General features: G+C 49.4%; 1 protein-coding gene across 1 annotated transcript in view; it reads right to left on the bottom strand.

Annotated features, from left to right (window-relative positions):
* Positions 1–262: 262 nt before the first annotated feature.
* LOC119437318 (lysyl oxidase homolog 3) overlaps positions 263–22,749 on the bottom strand; it is a 54,727-nt gene continuing 32,240 nt past the window's right edge. The window contains exons 7-8 of the mRNA XM_037704372.2: positions 2,848–3,100; positions 263–2,010 (exon numbers count right to left, since the gene is read on the bottom strand). Of these exons, the coding sequence (XP_037560300.1) occupies positions 1,888–2,010; positions 2,848–3,100 (376 nt within the window). The 3' untranslated portion in view covers positions 263–1,887. The remainder of the gene's footprint in view (positions 2,011–2,847; positions 3,101–22,749) is intronic.

The raw sequence follows: 22,749 nt of genomic DNA, 5'->3' as shown, positions 1-22,749 counted from the left end.
TTGTTTACAAACATGCAGCTTGTCTGCACTTTTACGTGAAATCCGGAAAGCGATAAGACAAATATTTGTAAGAAAAATGTAAACATTTATGTAAGTTTCATATAAGCAAGCACGATTGTATGCTAAAACAATAGAAAGGTTCACAGGAATATGGATGCATGAAGTGATGAACATTGATAGAATAAGGAATGTCACTGGAGCCAGCGCTTTAACAAGAACCAATGTCGAAGCGATGACTCCAGTGACATTCCTTGCTCTACCACTTTTGACTGTATAATCCTCATCACCATTCTACGTTTATGTCCACTGCAGGACGAAGGTTTATATACTAAGACTTATATACAAATTCTAGGCACTGCGCATCCTACTGTGCTGTGGCTTGTAATTTGTGGTTTTGTTTCTTTGTTCTTGTTTTGTTTTATTTGTGCTTGTTTTGGCTACGCTTTTTCTGTGGATTTGCTCGTTGCTGTTCGGTAACCAGACTCACATATCCTTCGTGTGTTACCTTATATGTCGATCTTACACTAAGAAAAAGTGTCACGCTGCTTGATGTCCTTTTTATTATTGTAATTTTTATTTTGTTAGCGTATACATCAGAAAACACTCAAGTTTCTTGGGCAGTGCAATTACTGTACCAGCAGGTGGCATAAAGTAGCCGTTGAACATCAGCATATCAGCTTTCAGTTGCTCGTCATTGGTGGTGGTGTTAAGGCGGCTATCTATGCGCCTACTGCTTGTGTGGCGTATGTGGATGGTCACTTTTCTCAACGATTTGCGAATCAAACCTTATTATAAATAACTTCACTTACATAATTTTCAGCCGCGCCTGCATGTATATGAACCTAACTTGACCTTTGAAACGGGCTCATGTAAATATATGTCTCTTCAATTTTAACTTAGCACAGGAAATCACAACAGACCAGGGGTGGGTGGATTGGGCAGTAGCAAGCCCTAGCTCCCCGAGAAGTCGACTGCACTATCCCGCTAAGAACACACAGGCACGACCAGAGACAATGTTACAGGAAGCGCTAAGATGTATTTGGTGTTGGTGAAGATCCCCCTGCCAAACCTGAGTATTGAACCGAGCTTGATTTCAAGTCGGCTTGAAAGGGGGGGGGGGGGTAGCTCCTAGTTTGGCGACTTTGCAAGCCTACAGCAATCTCACATTCTTTCCACATTTATTAGACGTCCGGATACCCTGTGGCATCCACGGTCCAGCCAGTCATTGTCAGTCACCTTGCGGCGCTCATTCTTTTTTTATTCAATATTTGTCAGCAGCGTCGCAGCGCCGTTCTGGAGACTATTTTGACGCAACAGGCATGAAAAAACAAATGTCGTTACGAACTTCGATTCACGGGGTTCTGTTGATCCGAGCATCTGTCCCCACACCCGATGTCTAAGTCATCATGCAGGTCACTAGTGTTGTGTAAGTGGCATGCACACTTAGGAAGGTAACTCTGAGAGCCATCTAACGTATTAGAACACGTAGAGGTATGCTATATCATTCGAGTCCTTTCCGCTGAATGCGCTTGCAGCTCGCTATGATCGCTGTACCTTAAGGCGGTCAAGCAGAACGCTAGACGGTCTCGCGAGCACATCCGTCGTTACCAGGATGCTGCCGTGTAGACCCTGCGACTGATGCCGTCGTAACTTTTTTTACAAAAAGAAAAAAAAAACATTCACACAGGCGCGAGTTGTCCTTTTTCCTCGACTGCCGCAAACACCATTGCTGCGACTTGGACCTTGAGTGCAGCACCAACCAATGAACGGTCATATGTGGTAGGTCGGAGGAGTCCGAACAGGCACATTGACGTGTCCACTTTATCTCGACGCTCCTTGAGATGCACGTCCTCTTGGGCAAGGAGCGTTCTCGTTGTCGCTGCGAGTTCACGGCCTTCCAAGAGTGCAGTTTGTGACGGCAGCGTAGGTCTGCGTGTAGATGAGGTCGCATATAGCAGCGTTGTTATCGTAGCTCATCTCAGCCAGTTTGTATTCCGGGTTGATGGACACCTGCGTAGTAGGAGAGTAGGGTTTTTTACGCACTCTCCGCAGATTCCAAAACACCAACAATGTAGATTTTGGTACATGCTCATATTTACATCAGCACTTATGAGAGGGATCGGATGAGCTGATAAAAACATAGGTTATCTCGAAGCACTAACCACAGACTGCAGCCGACGCCTCTAAACGACTGTTATAGGTATTTTTACTGCAATCCCAATAAAAATGTATAGATGATGAAAATAAACCCAAATTCGGGAAGCAAGCCTTTCCTCAAGGCAGTTTGTCTACAATGTTTGTCTTTTGTCTACGCAGGTCGTTCCAATTTTTCCTAATGCCTGAAGATACACGAGGTATTTTGTACCTTTAAAATAATTCATTTGTTTTGCTATTCGTCACTGCCGTCAATCTTTAATCTTCAATTACGCCACAGAATACTTACTGTGGCGTAATCCTGGCTAACGGGGCACTTCAATCCCTCTCTTTCTCTTAGCGCAGGGGGACGTTTCCTTGCTTCCTTGCAAAACTACAGTAACTTTCGTTTTCCTAGGCAGTCAGTGACTAAATTATAGTGCTTCATCACTGGTCACGCCCTGATGAACATAAAACGGCTTGGTAATCAAACGCTGATACTAGGTGGCGATAATACCTACTTTCCTGAGCACACTTCGCCAGATGGAAGCACTAATGTCAGCTGCTGGATTACTGTGCGTCACGTCCGAGGCCGACATTCCTATCGACTTTAGTGAGATATCTTCGAACTTTATGAACCACTTCAAGTTTCCGAAATCGCTATAGGCTCTTTTTATTTCAGGAAACGATCACTTTAAGCTTGCGCATCCGCACCCTGAGAGTGTAGTGTCCGTGTGGCACGTCGGTCATGTCGACCCACTGGCAGTCGATGTTGTGTGCGTAGGTGTCGGTGCAGCCGACAGAGATTCCCTGGTCGCCGTAGTTTGCGCAATTGTAGCGCTTGTCCACTCCGGGCTGGCACACGTTGTCCTCGAGGCAGAAGCTCGCCTTGTGGCCCTCAGCCACACGCTGTCCGGCCGTGTCGAGCACGTCATAGTGAGCGAACACTTCCATTGAGTGGTAATGCCTGCATGTACGAGAGGCTCATGTTCAATGATATATATATATATATATATATATATATATATACTAACGTGATCTAGTCAGGCCAGTTGGCTCAGTGATCCTGTATGCGAATGTCCAAAGGGAGCGCACGAATACAAGGCAACTAAAGGTTCCTCGTTTACATACATGATTTCATCACCCCTGTGGCAGTTTACGCAGAAATGTAATCAGGCCGAGAACACGGCAGCAGTCAGCGTCAAGGCGAGAAAACAGTGTGCGAACAGAACACTACCGTCTTATAGCACGTTTGATGCACCGACCACGTTGACACTGACATAAGCATAGGAATGTATATGAACTATTCGGTATGGTTCATGCACGCGGGCTTTCACATCTTTACTTAAGGCTGACATAGCCCGACCTGTAAACGTTTACGTGAATTCAAGGTGTACTAGAAGGGGGTAGTGTGTTCAGGGGCGGCACGCGCCCTGCATTGCCCTGAGGCGAAAAGTGTGGAAAGGTCCGGCACTTGGATGCCAGCCCAAGGTAAATATACCTGGTATAGCGAAGCTTCCATAGAAGCCCATACGTTCAAAACATGGCGGTTCGTCGGCGGATCATAGAGCCCCTGTGTATAAAAAGTAGCGCCATTCTTATATCTTGCCGCCACCGCGCTCACCTCGGCGTTTCCTCCTGGCTGCTTCCTGTCGCCCAAACCTCCTCCGCTCCTCATTGGCCAATCCGTGTCACGCGGAAGCACGCGGTGCGCTTTTGTATATTGTTTTCTTTCCAGCGCGCTCCGACCACCATTCTCGGGCCTGTGCGACGAAAGTGCTGCACGCACAAACGGATCAAACGTGTTAGGGACAAGAACTTCGTTGTGATGGCATGCTGCTGCGCCTTCAGTTGGCGCAACCGACAAGGCGAGGGCAAAAGGCTTTTTTTTTTGCTTGTCATCCGGCGAGCGCAAACGCTTGCTGCACACTTTGTATTTGCGCCGCCTCACATCGTCGCGTTGCTACTTCCAAAACGGCATTATTAAGGCCAGTTACTGACTGACGAAGCCAAATAGCACCTCCGAAACTGCTCCGCAGGGCGCGATCGAAGTTTTCCGCGGATTTAATCTGGTAGCGCGTTTGCCATCGTCTGGTACGGCAGGGCCGACATGAGCCGACAGGGCCGACACTGTCAAGATCGCGCCTCGATCGCCCTTGCCGCGCCGAGCGCGACAGTGGAACGGAGGAGGAGGGAAATGGTTGGCGCTACTTTTTATATTGACCCTTTTCGCGGAACAGTTTGCTCTAGAGGAACGAGATGGCGCTTTCGGCGGCGCGCCATATGTTGCCTCAGCGAATGCGCACGAATACGAAACCATTACTGCTAATTCTGCCCTGCTACTGTGCGATCAGCTGTCGGAAATGCAACTGGGTGTTTGCTAATGCACTGCGCCCAATTCATGCTGCAAAATGTGTAACGATAAAGGAAAGGCGTGTGCGGTAGTTCGCTGCAAAAATAGTGATTCGCATATTAAGGAATGGAATCAACCTATTGTAATGCAGTGATTTGGGCTTGTTGGTATGACATTGTGAGGCTTATAGCGCGTGCTCGCGCGATATCTACACACATCAACCCCTATTTGCACGCAAACTTACGACGCCCACCCTATCGCCAACGTACCAATCATAAGTGAATGGGCGCACACTTGAATCAATGTGTCGATGTGCCAAAGCATGAGTGAGGGCGACTACACCGAAAAGACGCGCATGTTGGAAGCTGAACGTTTCGTGACGGTCCACAGAGTAAGCGAGGGAACAGTACAGAAGTACAGACGCTTTACGTTCCAAGCTTTGTGCGCAGCAAGAGCAAATCTATCGCAGCAGAGCACACCCGCGAGCGATTAGGCTGAAAATAAACAATGAAATAGTGACTACACCGAGCAACGAGAAGGAACTTTACTGAGTCAGAAACATGAAAAGCCGCTGCTTCAAAATGCTTGCCAAATAAAGAAGGAAGAGCACACTGCATGATCCTGATTTAATTCATAAGCGGAATGTATGCACAGCTTGCAATACATTTCTAGCCCGCTTTTAATAGAAGCACCGTATACGCTGCTCACGCCGTTTGGACAAGGCGTAATGAGCTCTGAAAGCACTTACATGTCCTCTAAGGCTGTGGTCAAAGCTTCTTCTCGTCCACACAGTCAACTTCTATGATTTGCGTCGAAACGTAGGTTTGCTGCGCTGCACCGGCGTCACGCGCTTGCATTGTAAACACGGAGGCAACGGAGGCGACTGAGGCAAGCAATGGACACGTCACCACGTGATCAAACATGGCAGCGCCCACGGGAGCGCCGGGAAAAGGGTCAATAGTAGTATAGTATCTATGGGGCTTAGCGCCATCTGTGTGAGGAGAGAACTCTTCCGGCGGAAGAAAAAATAAGGTGACGTCATATCCGTTAAAAATAGAAGTGATGTCATTTTGTTCTCAAAGGCGCGTAATTTGTTTTCGGAGGCCTGCATTAGAGCTGTATATTAAAATGCCCCGCCATTCGACTTGATGGGCGTTCTGAGCTACTACTAAAGTCCTGAGCTACTACTAAACGAAAACTACTAACGTAAACAATTATCTAGCGGTCGCAACTCGCTATTTTTCACTGAACAGGCTAAGAAACGATGAAACTACCCACGTCGCCAAATTCAGACAGACGCCGACAAGCAAAACAACACAACACAACATGTGAGGGGGGCGTATTGTAACAGGTTAACTTTACAGCGCGCCTTTCTGCACGCTGCAACAGCTGCATTGCATCAAGTGATAGCGGCGTCAACGCCGGCCGCTATCGGTGGGCGCTCTTATGGGTCGCTGAAAAAAGGTATTTATTAATAATGATTAAGTAAAATAGAGTTTTTTTTCTCGCCATGCGTATATAAAGTTGATTAGGAATTTTATTTTTGTGGACTGAATCTAACGGTGTCTCGCTTTAATTAAAAAACTTTTTTTTCTTTCCCAACGTTGGTTCCCTCCAAACATAGGGGCGCTTCAATCGCTGCTCCCATAACCACCCTTGCTGATGTCGATGGCAATTCGTTCTAACGCGCTTTTCGCCCGTAGCTTCGCGACCAATTTGGAATGACCTTGGCCAGCCCATGCGACAGCAGTGCCGCCGCCAACATCCGTCGACCCGTCGCACATTCCTGCTGTTGTCAGCTGTGCTGGTTTTACGCCGCTGGCGCGTACGTCGAAGCTTGTGTTGTTTCGGATTTTTTTGTAGTTTATGTAGATCAAATGACGCCTTGTTTAATATAAAGTCTTGATTTTCACTGAGGCATCCCATTTTTATTCTTACGCAGAGGTTATCACCGCAATATTAACTGTTTAATGCGTCTAATTCATTACTGAATTACTAAATTAATTTTAATTATCGAACTTTGAAATAACTCAAGTAATGAAAACGTAAGATTCATAATAAATGATTATTTAACAATAATTTTACTGTTGGTTTGCATTACTCATATTACCCAAATAATTGAGTCATTATAGGCACATAATCATTTTATAATTAATTACTTTTGCTCTATAACAATATATTGCTTATCCTGTGACTTCTAGAAATGAAGTAGCCAGGCCCCTTACACAATATTCATGTATTGTTTTTGTGATATCTGCATACGAAGGAGTAGGTTTTCATTGACACATTTTTTTCATGTGCGACACGTAATTGTAAGAATTGCATGTGAATTCCACAGTTGTTCTCTCTGCATTTCTAAGAACCTCTCTAACGGACGTTGAAGCAGGAACGTGTTAGATTTGACGTGTTACCGATTAAAAAGCAGGTTCTTTAGCGCGATGTATGCAAAGCACCGTAGCGCATTGGAAGCGCTGCATTATGCAACATCCCATGCTCTGTTGGCCCCATCTCGTGGCTTTCGACATCAAGTTCGGCAGCCGTGAGTCCTCCCTGAACGCACTACTCAATAGAGAGACATATAGACAGTCATACACACAGGCATAAAAGACTGACCAAAGCCTACTGATATCTGATTCCTTCGTTCACAAGTGTACTGCGCATACAGGCTCAAAACTGTTTACGATAGTCTATGATCAAGCCAGATTCAATCAACACTAGATAGCGTGTGGCAGAGGCACCTCTCGTAGTATTAAACACCTCGGATTCGAACGCGAGCCCGCTGACAGTAATTTTTTTTCATGACCGTTTAATGAAGCCGGCCGTCTGTAACTTAACCCAATGCACATGACTCGTCTCACCAAGCTTTCCGCCTGTGAGTGCCTGTGTTTTTCAGCATGTCGTAATTTGCGAAGCCCCGAGGATATTTCTCTACACTGGGCCTCCCACCCAGGATGTATTCCTACAGCGCCTAAAATTCCCCGCTCTGTTATTAAATTGCAGTTCCTTGTGTTGTAAAAGTTCGCTCTGCGTGTTCCTTTGTGTTTGTCGACTTTTCTGCGCCGCTGCACCTACCCTATACGTTTGATCCGTATGCTTTTGTGGTGTACCGTATTATTTAGCGTTCGCGCCACTTTCCACGTACGCATCCGCGAGCATCAGAGCATCGAGCGTTATTTATCGGTTTGTTCTAAATGACCTTGACATCCATGCCCATTGTACTCTATATTGGCAGCGACAGTGTATTATGCATGACGAATAGCGGATATGGCTTGCCAAATCTATATCAAGCTATTTCGAGGAGGATGCTTGATTTTGTGTGTTTTCATATTGGAACAACTATATTGCCGCGGGTATGTGCCAGTGGGGACAAGGTTGAAGTAGCGCGGGCTTTTAGGTTAAGCGCTGCGCATCGAAACAACGGTCCAGCGGTTCAGTCGCCGCCTACTAGGCCTAACGCCCGAGTCCGGTCCCCTGCAAGAAACCTCAAGAAATCGTTCGCCCCCTGCAACTACCATGGCCACCGCGGCTCCAACACAAGTAACCCTGCAGAACCCTATGGTTCCGGAGAGCTTTCATGGTGATGCCTTTGAAGACGTCCAAGATTGGCTTGATCAGTTCGAGCGCGTCGCCAAGTACAACCACGTGACCAGCTCGGCGGACAAACTTTCGAGCGTCTATTTCTATCTGAAGGACAATGCTCGTACGTGGTACGTCAACCGGGAGAGAAGCTTTGCCACCTGGGACGACTTCTGCGCACAGCTGCTGGATACTTTTACGAGCATCGACAGGAGGGAAAATGCGCAGCGTCTCCTCGAAATCCGAATTCAAAAACCCAATGAGAGCGTTGCAATGTTCTCGGAAGATATGGCCCGTCGTTTCCGTAGAGAAGACCCTGACATGCCAGAGGAGCGACAGCTACGGTATATCTTGCGCGGAATGAAAGAACAACTGTTTGCCGGCCTTGTGAGAAATCCACCGACTACAGTGGCGGAGTTCACAAAAGAGGTCACAGCCATTGAACGGGCCCTGCAGCAACGATACCGCCAGCACGACATGAGTAACTCGGCGGCGAACACTTCCGTTCTGGCGGCAAGTAACGACAAGCCTCTGCGTGAAATTATCCGAGAGGTTGTGCGAGAATAGCTTCGGCAGCTCGGATTTGTGACTACGGGTACGGAATCGGCGCCAACGGTATCTTTTGTAGCTGATGTAGTCCGGGAAGAAGTCCGGCAAGCTTTTTCATCGCCAGACTGTGGTAACGCGCCGCGGCGCCTTACTTATGCGGAGGCTGTTCGCCGTCCAGCCCACGCAACTTCGACACCGTTGACACCCACAACTAGACCATCACCTACGCTACAAACAGAGTCGATATCGTCACCCCCGTCAACTCTACCGACCTCGCCGATCCCGCCACCACAAACAATGTCGCATCTTCGACACACGCACGCCAATCCTTGGCACCATGGAGAGTTGCCACCGAACTATCAGCGTCGGAAAACCGATTTGTGGCGCACCGTCGATCGCCGACCAGTGTGCTACCATAGTGGCGAAGCTGGACACGTCTATCGAGTTTGCCACAAATGGAACAACTATCGCGCCGCCCAATACCCAAGCTTTCCTACCAACTACGCCTATTCTCCGTATGACGGTCGACGCGCCTACGACGCTCCTGTGAACGACCTGCCGCAAAATACGACTCCCCGATCACGTTCTCCTTCGCCATCACCTGCGCGCTACAATTCACCGACGCGTCGCAGTTTTGCCGACGTCACTAGGGGCAGGTCTCCTAGCCCGCGACGGGGAAACTAGACGCAGCGACCTCCGGGGGTGAGGTTTCCAGTACTCGAAGTTCGCCATATCCCCATTATCGACGTATGACGATGTAAAGACTCCGACGAATGCAACGACGAATACGGCAAAGACGGCGAATGCAACGACAAATACGACGGACTCAACTACGAAAGACGTAACTGACGCCGTCAGCGCCGACCTCATCGTTCGCATTGACGGCCACCAAGTAGCCGCTCTTGTTGACACTGGCTCCCATTTTTCAATAATAAGCGCACAGCTCGCCGACAAACTAAGGAAGGTGAAGACGCCATGGCACAGACCCAACATACGAACCGCCGGAGGTCAGTTGATGACACCTGTCGGGAAATGTACAGCCTGACTCTTATTCGCCGGTTCAACCTTCGTCGCCACCCTCGTCATTCTTTCTGAGCGTTGCAAGGAACTTATATTGGGGATGGATTTCCTGCGTGAGTACGGTGCCGTGATTAACATCCGCGACACAAGCGTCTCGTTTGCCGCGAACTCGGATAATGTCACGCATGAGGAGCATCCACAACGTCGCTTACGTATAGCTGCAGACGACGTGATACTTTTGCCGCGGAGTTGCTCTCTCGTACCCGTGCACTGTGACAGCCTGCAGAATGGGACTGGAGTCGCTGAACACATCAATGCGCTAGCACTGAATTGCGGCATATTAATTAGCACTTATTAATGTAATTGACGGAAGCGCCCAACTCTTGCTGACGAATTTTAGTAACGAGCGTCGACACATCGTGATAGGCACTGCTGTAGCTTATTTCGACGAAGTAATACCGATAGAAGACTGCCACTTAGCGCAGGAGACGACATCTACGATCCCCACAGCTGCGCCTATTGTAGACGTTAGTTCGACGTTAACGGCCGTTGAGCGAGACCGTCTTCTTGAGCTCATCAACCAGTACCAGGGCTGTTTCTCATCTGCGTCAAGAGTTGGTCAAACGCCACTTACCAAACATCGCATCATTACTGATGTCGACGCCCGACCTATTCGACAAAACCCTTATCGCATGGCCCCGAAGGAACGCGAGGCAACCCAAAGACAAGTGAAGACGATGCTGGAAGATGGCGTTATTCGACCATGTAATAGTCCTTGGGTGTCACCTGTAGTTTTAGTGAAAAAGAAGGATGGTAGCCTGTGCTTCTGTGTAGACTATCGGAAGCTCAATCAGGTCACAAAGAAGGACGTTTATCCACTGCCACGTATTGATGATTCCTTGGACAGGTTGCGAAACGCGTGCTACTTTTCCTCAATGGACTTGAAAAGCGGTTATTGGCAGATCGAAGTGGATGAGAGAGACCGTGAGAAAACCGCCTTTGTGACGCCTGACGGACTTTACGAATTTGAGGTGCTCCCCTTCGGTTTGTGTTCAGCGCCAGCAACATTTCAGCATCTAATGGACACTCAAATGGCAAACATGCCTGGTGTACCTGGATGACGTGATTGTCTTTTCCGCAACGTTCGACGAACACTTACGAAGGCTGAAAACTGTTTTTGAAGCAATATGATCTGCCGGTCTCACGTGGAAGCCTGAAAAGTGCCATTTTGGTTTTCAAGAGCTCCAGTTCCTCGGTCACGTCGTCAGTAACCAAGGAGTCTGACCTGATCCGGATAAAATTGCGGCCGTCGCTAATTTCCCGGCCCCATCGGACAAAAAGGCCGTGCGACGTTTTCTGGGACTATGTGCATATTACCAGCGATTTATTGCAAATTTCTCACGCATCGCGTGGCCGTTAAGACAGCTCACCAGAGTAGATATCCCTTTCACTTGGGGCGAAGACCAGCAGCGGGCATTTCACGAGCTCCGGCAACGCATGCAAGCGCCTCCCGTGCTTGCACACTTCGAAGAAGACGCTCCGACGATATTGCACACAGACGATAGTAATGTCGGTCTACTGGCGGTGCTAGTACAATGGCAGGACGACAGCGAAAAGGTGATCGCTTACGCCAGCAGGACACTGTCCCGAGCGGAGGCTAACTACTCCACCACTGAAAAAGAATGCCTCGCAATGGTATGGGCAGTTCTGAAATTTCGTCCGTATTTGTACGGTCGGTCTTTCACCGTTATTAGCGGTCACCATTCGCTCTTCTGGCTCATTAATTTGAAAGATCCTTCCGGCCGGCTCGCACGTTGGAGTCTTAGACTCCAAGAGTTCGACTTTACTGTCGCATACAAGTCAGAAAAACGGCACGCAGACGCCGACTGCCTTTCTTGGTCTCCTGTTGAGACGGCAGCACAAGACGATGACGACATGGTCTTTCTGCAACGGGATGACATTGAATTGCTGCCGCTGATTGATTACCTGGAAGGACGAACCAACAGCGTGCCAAGGCTATATACAAGAGGGCTGACGTCATACTGCTTGCGCCTCAACGTACTCTACAAGAAGAACTTTTCCCCTAGCGGCAGCAACTACTTACTCGTTGTTCCCTCATCGCTTCGACGTGAAATCTTACACGCCTGCCACAACGAGCCGACCGCTGGGCACTTGGGCTACACTCGCACGTAGGCACGGATTCGGCAGAATTACTACTGGCTGAGACTTGCTGCGGTCGTTAAGCATTATGTTCAGACATGTCTGGATTGCCAGCGCCGCAAACCACCTTCCGTCAAGCCAGCCGGCCTTCTGCACCCTGTTCAAGTACCTGCCACACCATTTGCACAAGTAGGCATGGATTTTCTGGACCCCTTCCCAACGTCTGCTACCGGCAACAGGTGAATAATCGTCGCCACGGATTATCTCACTAGATATGCCGAGACAGGTGATCTACGACGGGGAACAGCAGATGAAGCGGCGCAATTTTTTCTTGAATCCATCGTTTTAAGACACGGCGCTCCGGCACTAGTCATCACGGACAGAGGTACTGCGTTCATGGCCAAGTTTTTGGACATCGTTCTACGTTTAAGTGGTACCGCCCACCGGAAGACCACGGCCTATCACCCTCAAACAAACGGCCTGACGGAACGACTCAACAGGACACTGGCTGACATGATAAGCATGTACGTCGATGTAGAGCACAAGAACTGGGACGAGGTTTTACCCTATGTCACCTTCGTGTAGAATACGGCTCGTCAAGAGACCACTCGCAAGACACCCTTCAGCCTCGTGTACGGCCGTCAGGTTACGACAACATTAGACGCAATGCTCTCTCATGAATTTGATGACAACGAGATGGGTGCTGAAGAGATCACACAGCGAGCACAAGCAGCTAGGCAGCTTGCGCGTTGGCGAATCCACGAACAACAGCAATGTGACGCCAGACGCTACAATCTTCGACACAGACCCGTAACATACAAGATCTGCGACAAAGTGTGGGTCTGGACACCTATTCGTCAGCGTGGGCTCTCTGAAAAGCTCCTGCGCAGATACTTCGGGCCGTACATAGTTCTTCGACGCATCAGTGACGTCACCTACGAAGTCGTTCCGGATGGCTCTCACTGTTCAAAGCGCCGACGGCATTTACCCGAGGTCGTTCAAGTGCTTCGTATGAAGCCGTACTTTGAAGACGGACAAGACTGCACAGTTGTTTTACTTTATCGCAGTTTGCCAAGCCTCTATGATCAGGACGATGATTTTTTTTCTATGGGGGGAGCCAATGGAACAACTATATCGCCGCGCGTATGTGCCAGTGGGGACAAGGTTGAAGTAGCGCGGGCTTTTGGGTTAAGCGTGGAGACGAAGAAGACGTTGTTGGTTTTCTTGGCGACTGATAAAGTGTCTTTGTTGGTGCTGCTCCGCGTCCCCGTCGATGCCACATCGTTACAATATGCTTGGCTCGACGGAGAGCGATAGATGCTAACTTTAGCGAGAAGCTAGAGGTTTAACCTGGTGGTTCTGTGTTTGCGGTTTTTCGAAGAACGGCGAGTAGTTGGGTGAAAATGACTACATGTAGGAATACCGTTTTAAAGAGGAGAGATGTTCAGTGCAAACTCGGTGGGCGAGCTCCGGCGTTGGCGAAATCACGTGCTTACACTGCCGGCATTTTTAAGTGGTGCGTATCGGATATTATTTCCCACACCGGCTAATGCAGCACCGCCAAAGCTGCAAAGACGTCTCCCGTCGACAGAATCGCGTGGGTCGCTAGAAATTATCATCCTGTCATCACGAGGGTAAGGTAATTAGATAAAAGCTAGCTATGGGAATATTCTTGCACCTCAAAAAACATTTGAATGGAAGTTAAAATACTTCTATGCAAGTTCAGGAAATCTTGAAATCGTCTCAAACAATTAGCTACTGCTTTCAAAATTTGTGGGCTCGTTAAGAAAAGTTGAAACTGACATATAGATTGAAATAACTGCTGTCTATTCCGATAGTTTTTGCACCCTAGAAACTCCGACTTGGTAACTGAACCATCTCGCATGATATGACAGCCTATAAAACGGTCAGTATTTCAGAGATGGCTAGTGCAACTGCTGCACCTGAGTGGGTCAGTATCCTGTAGTGTTCACCCTTGTTGGAAACAGCATGTGCAGAACATTATTTTCTCACTAAGAGGCACACCGACATTTCGTTTTTTTTCGTGGCTACATGTAAAATCCGGATTTCTCTCGGTTAAGCGTCCCGTAGGACTTTAGGAGCTCAGGTTCAGTGAGTCGCGAAATCGCCAAAGCAGGCTAGGAACGGTAAATGCCGCACTTAATTAAGGCTACTGCTGTCCGTTTGTTTCCCGTGCACCGGGAGAAATATCCATCATCAAGTCGTCATAACGGTCATAAAACGAATGTGTCGAAACTGGAGCCCCACGTCTTGAACCTGAGAGGTCCCAGGTGTTGAAGCGGTGGCCTTTCCCTCTTAAGACTAACCCTAGAGCTCGAGAAGGCTACTCAACTGTCGGGTTTCTACGTTTATGCCGCCTCCTTGGTAGTTGCTGTTTTTAGACTACTGCATGTGTTGGCCACTTTTATTTTCATAGTTAAATGGCAAATCTAGCGGTTAACACGACGAATTGGCAGAGTAAGAAGAACACGGGACGGGCCTGGAACTATCCTGTGATGAGGCCAGATTGTTTCAGCATCGCCATATAGTCTTGTTGTTTGTACTTGTGTTACCCGCAAAATTTCGCTATTCATTCATGCACCAAGTGAGAGAGCTTTCGACCCACGGTAGATTTATTTGATGCTTTTGTAAGCATCTTTAACTTTTTAGTACTTTTCATGGCATTCCGCTGTAATGGTATTATGTTTTCTAATTTAATTATTTGATTGATACTACATTAAAGTGCATGATTGCCATTACGCTGGCGCTAAAGACTAAGGAATATGTTTGACTTGGCTCCTATAACGCCATGGTAACACTAAGAACAGCCATTAATATAGAAAATGTAACTATTACATCACACTTCGTCACTGTACTCTGTACTTTGAACACAATAAAACACCAAACAACACAATTGAGAGTGGAACTGATAATATATAGGACTATACAGGGTGTCCCAGCTATCACCCAGCACGATTTTAAAAAAGAGGAACGGCGTTACGCGAAGCAATCCTAGTGCGTATTGTTTCCAGTGCAGTGGAATAGCCGCCAGCAATTTCTTCTGAGATTTAATTAGTTCATTGTTATTAATTCTCTAACTCGAGAATTAGTGTCCTAATTATCAAAGTGTCAATGAGAAAGTTGTAGAGCAGCATGAAAAACTCCCGATACAGCTTTCTGTTTCTCAATACGTACTACATAAATGTGTTTTTCCGAGCGTGAAAGATGCCCGCGAATACACGCAAAGCGCCTCGAGCGGCCAGTACCGTGGCAATTCTGCGTGTATTCGCGGGCTCATTTCACACTCGGAAAACGCATTTACGTACCACGTATTGAGCAACAGAAAGCGGTATCGGGAGTTTTCGATGTTGCTCTACAATTTTCTCATTGACAATTTGATGATTAGGACAGTACTTCTCAAGTTCGATAATTATGTACAATTAACTAAATAAATGGCCGTAATGAATAAATTACTGGCGGCTACTCCACTGCACTGGAAAAAATACGCACTAGGTTTGCGTCGCGTAACGCCGTTCCTCTTTTTTAAAACCATGCTGCGTGTTAGCAGGGACACCCTATATATATATATATATATATATATATATATATTATATATACCGACTGAACAACTCAATATAGACTGTATACACTCCCATAAAATGAAGAATAAAAACATTGATCTTGAATGCACGCTGATTCTATTTCCTCAAACGACAGATATAAAAGCAGAAAGGGCTCCTCTGACACTTACTGTGGCTTGCGACAAAGAACACCAAGCAGTCCTACACCTAAGAGTAATAAAAATACAGTACAGACATGGTTTACGAGGCCAGCTCTGTATTTGCTGAAGCTAAAATGCACTTCCGCCATCATCATCTGGTCGGGGTGCGTGGGGCAGTCGAAAACCTATAACGAGGTGAAACTTGTTATGCGTTATGGCAAACTGTTCGGAACATCTCACGTGTACAGGTTGAAAATTGCGCAAGTCTCAGCAATTTTTCACTGAACAGCTGTTACGACCTTGGAAATGGGCCGATCGTGTTCGTTCACCACCCTTTGTTACAGGCCTGGTAGGGCGCAACGTAAACTACAGATCCGAGTGGATGTATACCTGGGATCCAATTAACAGTCATGTGGGTTGAAGCCTACGGCTTCCGCTGCGGTAGTTTCGTGGCTATGGCACTGCACTGCGGAGATCGGGGTTGCGGTTTCGATACCGGCCACGGCGGCCGCATGAAGATGGGGCGATATGCAAAAGCGCTTGTGTACCTGCATTTACAGGCACGTAAAATAATCACTTTTATACGCAATGCCTCACGACTTCAAGTGTGACAGAGAACTGGAAGAATGCCAACATTATACTAATCCATAAGAAGGGAGACGTCAGAGAATTGTAAAATTATAGGCCCATTAGCTTGCTTTCAGTATTGTATAAAATATTCACCAAGATAATTTCCAATAGAATCAAGGCAACACTTGATTTCAATCAACCAAGAGAACAGGCTGGCTTCAGGAAAGGATATTCAACGATGGATCATATTGCCACGCGTCTTCAAAAGGGGGCTGACGACGTTTATTGAGAGCGGCTGGGCGCTGGAGAAAAACGGCGGCGAGAGCTAACTATCGAGCGGGGCGGCTAGCAAGCGCACTTATTTCTTCTTGCGCCTCTGCGATTGCCCTATTCCCACTACTACAGGTGACATTTTCCCCCTTCCTCGGAGAGACCATCGGCTCGGTGCTCAAGAACTGGTGGGTGAAAGGCAAGAAAAAACAGCAAAAACTAAAACACGCTCACTGAAGATGCTCGCGCACAGAACACAGTGAGAGCTACAGTAGCGTAGCTAGAAACAATTCTCTACCTCTCTAGAAACAGAGAGTAAGTGCATTAGGTGCATATGGGAGCGTAAAAATCACGAACGCGCAACGTAGGGCTTCATGCGTACGACGTGAATTACGTCAGGGCTAGGTGGTTGTCCACGCCGTGTTTGCGCCGCACTGTCTGGAATGACTTCATAGTTCACGTCACAAATGCGGCGCAGCACTTTGTATGGGCCAAAATACCGGCTGAGCAACTTTTCCCAAAGACCACGGCGGCGAACAGGGGTCCACACCAACACTTGGTCTCCGGGACTGTAGCGCACTTGCCAGTGACGGATGTTATAGCGTCGTGCATCTGCGTGTTAATGCTCACCGATGTGCAGCCGCGCGAGTTGGCGAGCCTCCTCAGCGCGCTGAGCAAATTCTTCTGCGTCAGTAGTTAGGTTCTCGGCGTCATGGCATGGAAGCATAGCGTCCAGCATCGTCTGTACCACGGTTTAAAAAGGAAGGTGATCCGACGGCGGTGCGAGGCGCGGCCACGTAGTGTGACTCTACGCACGCCGCTGCCGCAAGGGGCAGCACATGTTCTGGGGGGCCACTTTTTCGCTCGCTTTGCTGGCGCTTTTATGGGCACGCGCGACAGAAGTGCTTTATTTCGATGAATATATGACGTTCGCTTGCTTAAAACGACTCTAGTTGGTTGGAGGAGCGTCCCTTTATGTTTCTGCCGACATTCCGATTGACTCCGACGCGGCGAGCAGCGGTAAGCGCAGCGCGCCGTCTGCTCGAGGAGACGACGCGTCTCTCTCGTGTTCGAAATGACGGTATTTTGACTGTAAGTGGCATGAAACCTTCTACCTGCTCCGGATTTGGCGGCTAAATAACAAAAAATTGCATGTGTTTGGGTATGGGTGTTTAAATGCTGACGGAGGTCGTAAATTATCCACTGTTGCGCCGCTTCTTCAAGGCCTCCTGAACCCGTGCTGCCCCTAGCGGCGGTGCTCACTTCCGGTCACATGAAGTGGCCGCTCTCTCGCCCCAGCGCGGGCGCGCCGTCGGAGCACCTATCTTCTTACACCGTGGTCTGTACTTCGCGGCCGTAGACGAGGCGAAATGGTGTGAAGCGCGTTGTTTCTTGTACGGCGGTATTATACGCGAAGGTCACATAAGGCAGGATACGATCCCATGTTTTGTTCTGGACGTCGACGTACATAGAGATCATGTCTGTGATGGTCTTGTTTAATCGCTCCGTAAGGCCGTTGGACTGCGGATGGTAAGCGGTCGTGTTTCGATGCCTGGTATTGCTTAGTTGAAAAATTTCGTCCATGAGCTAAGCCGTGAACGCCATTCCTCTGTCTGTGATAACAGAAGATGGGGCACCATGGCGCAATACAATGTGAGACATGAACTGCGCTACCTCAGAAGCCGTGGTTCGTGGGAGCGCCTCTGTCTCGGCATAGCGGGTTAAATAGTCAGTGGCGACAATCACCCACTTGTGGCCGTCGGTTGACAGAGGAAAAGGCCCAATAATGTCCAAGCCGACTTGGTCGAATGGCTTATGAGGTGGTTCGATGGGTTGCAATAACCCGGCGGGCTTCAGGGGTGGTGACTTTCGTCGCTGACATTCACGGCAGCCTTGAACATACTGTTTGATGCTCGCCGAAATCCCGGGCCAGTAATACATCTCGCGCACTCTAGCAAGCGTTCGTGAGGAGCCGAGGTGGCGAGATGTAGGCTCTTCGTGGCAAGCGAAAAGAATATCGTCCCGCAAGTCTTTGGGAACTACTAGGAGGTAGGCTCGGTCATTCGGGCGGGCGTTCTTCTTGTACAGCACATTGTCTCTTAGACAGAAAGACGTCAAGACGCGACCTAAATGCCGTGTTATGGCTGTTTGAAGGCCCTCTAATTGGTCGATGAGAGGTCGAATTTCAGCGTCGTCACGCTGCCATCTGACCAAGTCCGACGTAGTAAGGGCGCCCAGGAAGCCGTCGTCGTCCTCTGACTGTCGACTGACAGATTCGGCGGGAGCACGCGACAACGTGTCGGCGTCTTCGTGCTTGCGGCCAGCCTTATAAACTATGGTGACGTCGAATTCCTGCAGCCGCAAGCTCCACCGTGCCAGCCGTCCTGAAGGATCGCGTATATTCGCCAACCAACATAGAGCATGGTGGTCTGTCACCACTTTGAAGGGACGGCCGTAGAGATAAGGGCGAAACTTCGTGATCGCCCAGACGAACGCGAGACACCCTTTTTCTGTAGTAGAGTAGTTCGCCTCGGCACGGGACAGCGAGCGGCTAGCATAAGCTATTACTCTTTCAATGCCGCCTTGACGTTGGACGATTACTGCACCAAGGCCGATGTTACTGGCGTCAGTATGCACCTCGGTGTCAGCCTCCTCGTCGAAATGTGCCCGGACGGGTGCTGACTGCATGCGTTGTCGTAGTTCAGCGAAGGCTGCCTGTTGCTCATTCGTCCAGGCAAATGGTGTGTCATCCCTGGTAAGGCGAGTCAGGGGTTCCGCAATCTTGGAGAAGTTGTCGATGAAGCGGCGATAATACGCACACAAGCCCAGGAAGCGTCGGACGGCCTTCTTGTCGGCAGGAGGAGGAAAAGCTGCTAAAGCGGCAAGCTTGTCGGGATCGGGTCGAACTCCTTTCGCGCTGACGACGTATCCGAGAAACTTGAGCTCTTCATAACCGAAGTGACACTTCTCTGGTTTAAGCGTGAGCTCAGCCGATCGGAGCACTTCTAGCACATGCCGCAGGCGATGAAGATGTTGCTCAAATGTTTCAGAAAAGACAACTACGTCGTCAAGATACACAAGGCAAGTCTGCCACTTGAATCCAGCGAGGAGAGTATCCATCATTCACTGGAAAGTTGCTGGGGCGGAACACAAAGCGAAAGGGAGCACTCAAAATTCGTAAAGGCCGTCGGGAGTCACAAAGGCCGTTTTCTCGCGGTCTCGTTCGTCTACCTCGACCTGCCAGTATCCACTTTTCAAATCGAGTGACGAAAAGAACTGGGCACGCCCCAGTCTATCTAGCGAGTCGTCAATATATGGCAGTGGGTACACGTCCTTTTTAGTTACGTTGTTGAGCTTCCGGTATTCGACGCAAAAGCGTAGCGTTCCATTTTTCTTTTTGACAAGAACGACCGGAGATGACCATGAGCTGTTGGAAGGTTCGATCACGCCGTCATTAATCATCTCCTGTACTTGCGTACGAATCGCTGCGCGCTCCTTTGCCGACACGCGGCAGGGCTGCTGGTGTATCGGGCGTGCGTCGTCGCATGTGATGATCCTGTGCCTTGAAACCGAAGTCTGACGTACCTTAGACGAGCTTGCAAAGCATGCCCTGAATTCAAGCAAGAGCTCGTGCAGTGCTGCCTGTTTGTCGTTAGATAACTCTGGATTAATGTCGACGTTGCCCAGTGACTTGTGAGCCATCCTCACTGGTTCAGGGGCAAAGCATTCAGCGACGTGTTCTTTTTCTTCGGCAAACCCTATTGAAGTACCGCGGAAGAGGTGTCGATGCTCGTTACTAAAGTTGCTGACTAGCAACTTAGATCGACCATCACGAAGCTGTAGCACACTGCTGGCCGCACAAACACCTTGCGTCAGTAAATGCGCTAAGTTACTTTCTGCAACCACTCCCCTTTCGCGCATTCCACCGCACATCACTTCGACTAGAACACTGGCTCGTGGAGGAAGTGTAACACTTTCGGCGGAAACAAAGCGCGTCGGCACGTCGTTTGTCGTCGTTTGTGCCGATTGCTTGGTCAGCTGAGAAGGTGACTACACCTCCCCGTAAGTCAATAACAGCGCCGTATTCCTGCAGGAAGTCAACTCCGAGAATGACGTCGCGAGAGCATTCGCGTAGGACAAGGCAACTCACCACGAATGTCGATCCTCGAATCCGAATTCTTGTCGTGCAGGATCCCAGAGGAGTAACGACGTGACCGCCAGCCGTACGAATCTGCGAGCCATGTCAAGGGGTAATCACTTTCTTCAAAAACGTCACCATCTTCCCGCTTAATATAGAATAGTCCGCTCCGGTATCCACTAAAGCGCTAACCGCGTGACCGTCGATCACCACTGGTATGTCGAGCGAAAGCCGGTCATTCCGTTCAGCTGCAGTTGATGTCGGACCGGTACCCTTCGTTACTCGCGTCGATCGGAGGTCTTCAGCGCGTTGACTGCCAGCGGCCTCGCCCCCAAAAGTCGCTGTAGTTAGTTTTCCCGGCGGGGACTTAGCGACCGCCCGCTGGAATACCGCTGGGGCGGTGGTGAAAATCGCCTTGGCGACGGCGAGCGCGACTGCCGCCCGGTAGGCGGGGCCACGCGTTGCTGAGCCAGATAATCTTCAATGTCCCGAGGTCGTTGGTCCAGACGGGGTGGCGGCGAGTAGGCGGAAAAGCCCCGCAACCCGAGGCGTCGGTTTGGGCACTGGCGGTACAAATGATCTGCCTCAACACAGTGGAAACACAGAGGACGGCGATCCGGAGTGTGCCAAACATCTGACTTCCGAGGGGACATGCGTCGATCGTCGGCGTAATGTACCGGTTGCTCTTGCGGAAGCACAACCGGAGGAGCAGCATGGGGAAACGGTGGAGGCGTGTGTCGTTCCTCGATGTACGGCACTGGCTGGGCTGGTGGGAGTGCAACCGGATGAGCGGCCTGAACAAACAGCGGCGGGGACGAAGCAGGCTGTCTCAAGACTTCTGCGTAGGTCGCACGGTGGTGTACAGAAGATGCAGGCGCGGTGTTAGCAAAAGGAACGGTGGACCGGAGCGCTTGGTGCACTTCATCTCTTATAACACTCGCGATGGAGCTCACCGTGGCTTGTGGGGTGCCGTAAACCTTCAGTATCTCTTCGCGCACAACGGTGCGGATGAGGTCCCGAAGGTGGTCATTGTGGCTTCCGATGGCCGTGGACATGTCAGTAGTCGCGTTCACTTGCCAATCGTAAATGTTAGAGCGCTGCTGAAGTATGTTCTCCATACTGACAACCTCGGATAGAAATTCGGCGACAGTCTTCGGAGGATTGCGCACCAGACCAGCGAAGAGCTGCTCCTTCACCCCTCGCATCAGGTGACGCAACTTCTTGTCCTCGGTCATTCCAGGGTCTGCTCGTCTGAAGAGGCGCGTCATATGTTCGACGAACGCGGTAACGCTTTCGTTGGGAAGCTGGACTCGGACCTGAATTGTTCGGTCGGCTCGTTCGCAGCGATCAGGACTGGCGTAGGTGCCCAGTAGATGACGGCGGAACTCGCGACACGACGTCAGTTGCTCCTCACGGTTTTGAAGCCATGTACGCGCGCCGTACTCGAGGCAAAAGTAGACATTTCTACGTTTAGTCGCGTTATCCCATTCGTTGTATTCGGCGACGCGCTCGAATTCGGTCATCCAGTCTTCGACGTCTTCGAAGACGTCGCCATGGAACAACTTCGGCACCAGCGGGTTCTGAAGTGTATACCGGTTCGTCATTGCACGTTCCATACCGGTTGGGGTAGTCTGAAGCACTACGGTGTCTTCAGGGGGCAGTCCCTGGATCCTGCGGCTGGTCCGATGGACGGGAGTATGGACTAACACAGGGCTGGTGCTTCTGCTCCCAGGAGGCGTCTGTGGCATGAGTGAGAAGTACCCCGCACCTCCCCCACTTTGTCACGCGTCTTCAAAAGGGGGCTGACGGCGTTTGTTGAGAGCGGCTGGGCTCTGGAGAAAAACGGCGGCGAGAGCTAACTATCGAGCGGGGCGGTTAGCACGCGCACTTCTTTCTTCTTCCGCCTCTGCGCTTGCCCTATTCGCACTACTACAGGTCACAATATCCCTGTCATCAATGACGTAATCTAGAAATCTGTGGAGTACAATCAACCTCTCTATATGGCTTTCATAGATTAAGAAAAAGCATTTGATTCAGTAGAGATACCAGCAGCCATAGAGGCATTGCGTATTGAAGGAGTACAGGAGGCATACGTGAATATCTTGGCAAATATCTACAAGGATTCCACAGCTACCTTGACTCTCCACAAGAAAAGTAGAAAGTTACCTATCGAGAAAGGGGTTAGGCAAGCAGACACAATCTCTCCCACGCTATTCACTGCATGCTTAGAAGTGTTCATGCTATTAGACTGGGAAGGCT

The sequence above is a fragment of the Dermacentor silvarum genome, chromosome 1 (genome assembly GCF_013339745.2).
Source record: "Dermacentor silvarum isolate Dsil-2018 chromosome 1, BIME_Dsil_1.4, whole genome shotgun sequence".
NCBI lineage: Eukaryota > Metazoa > Arthropoda > Arachnida > Ixodida > Ixodidae > Dermacentor > Dermacentor silvarum.
Note: the sequence above shows the minus strand (reverse complement) of the source record. Positions and strands in the feature narration are given on the sequence as shown.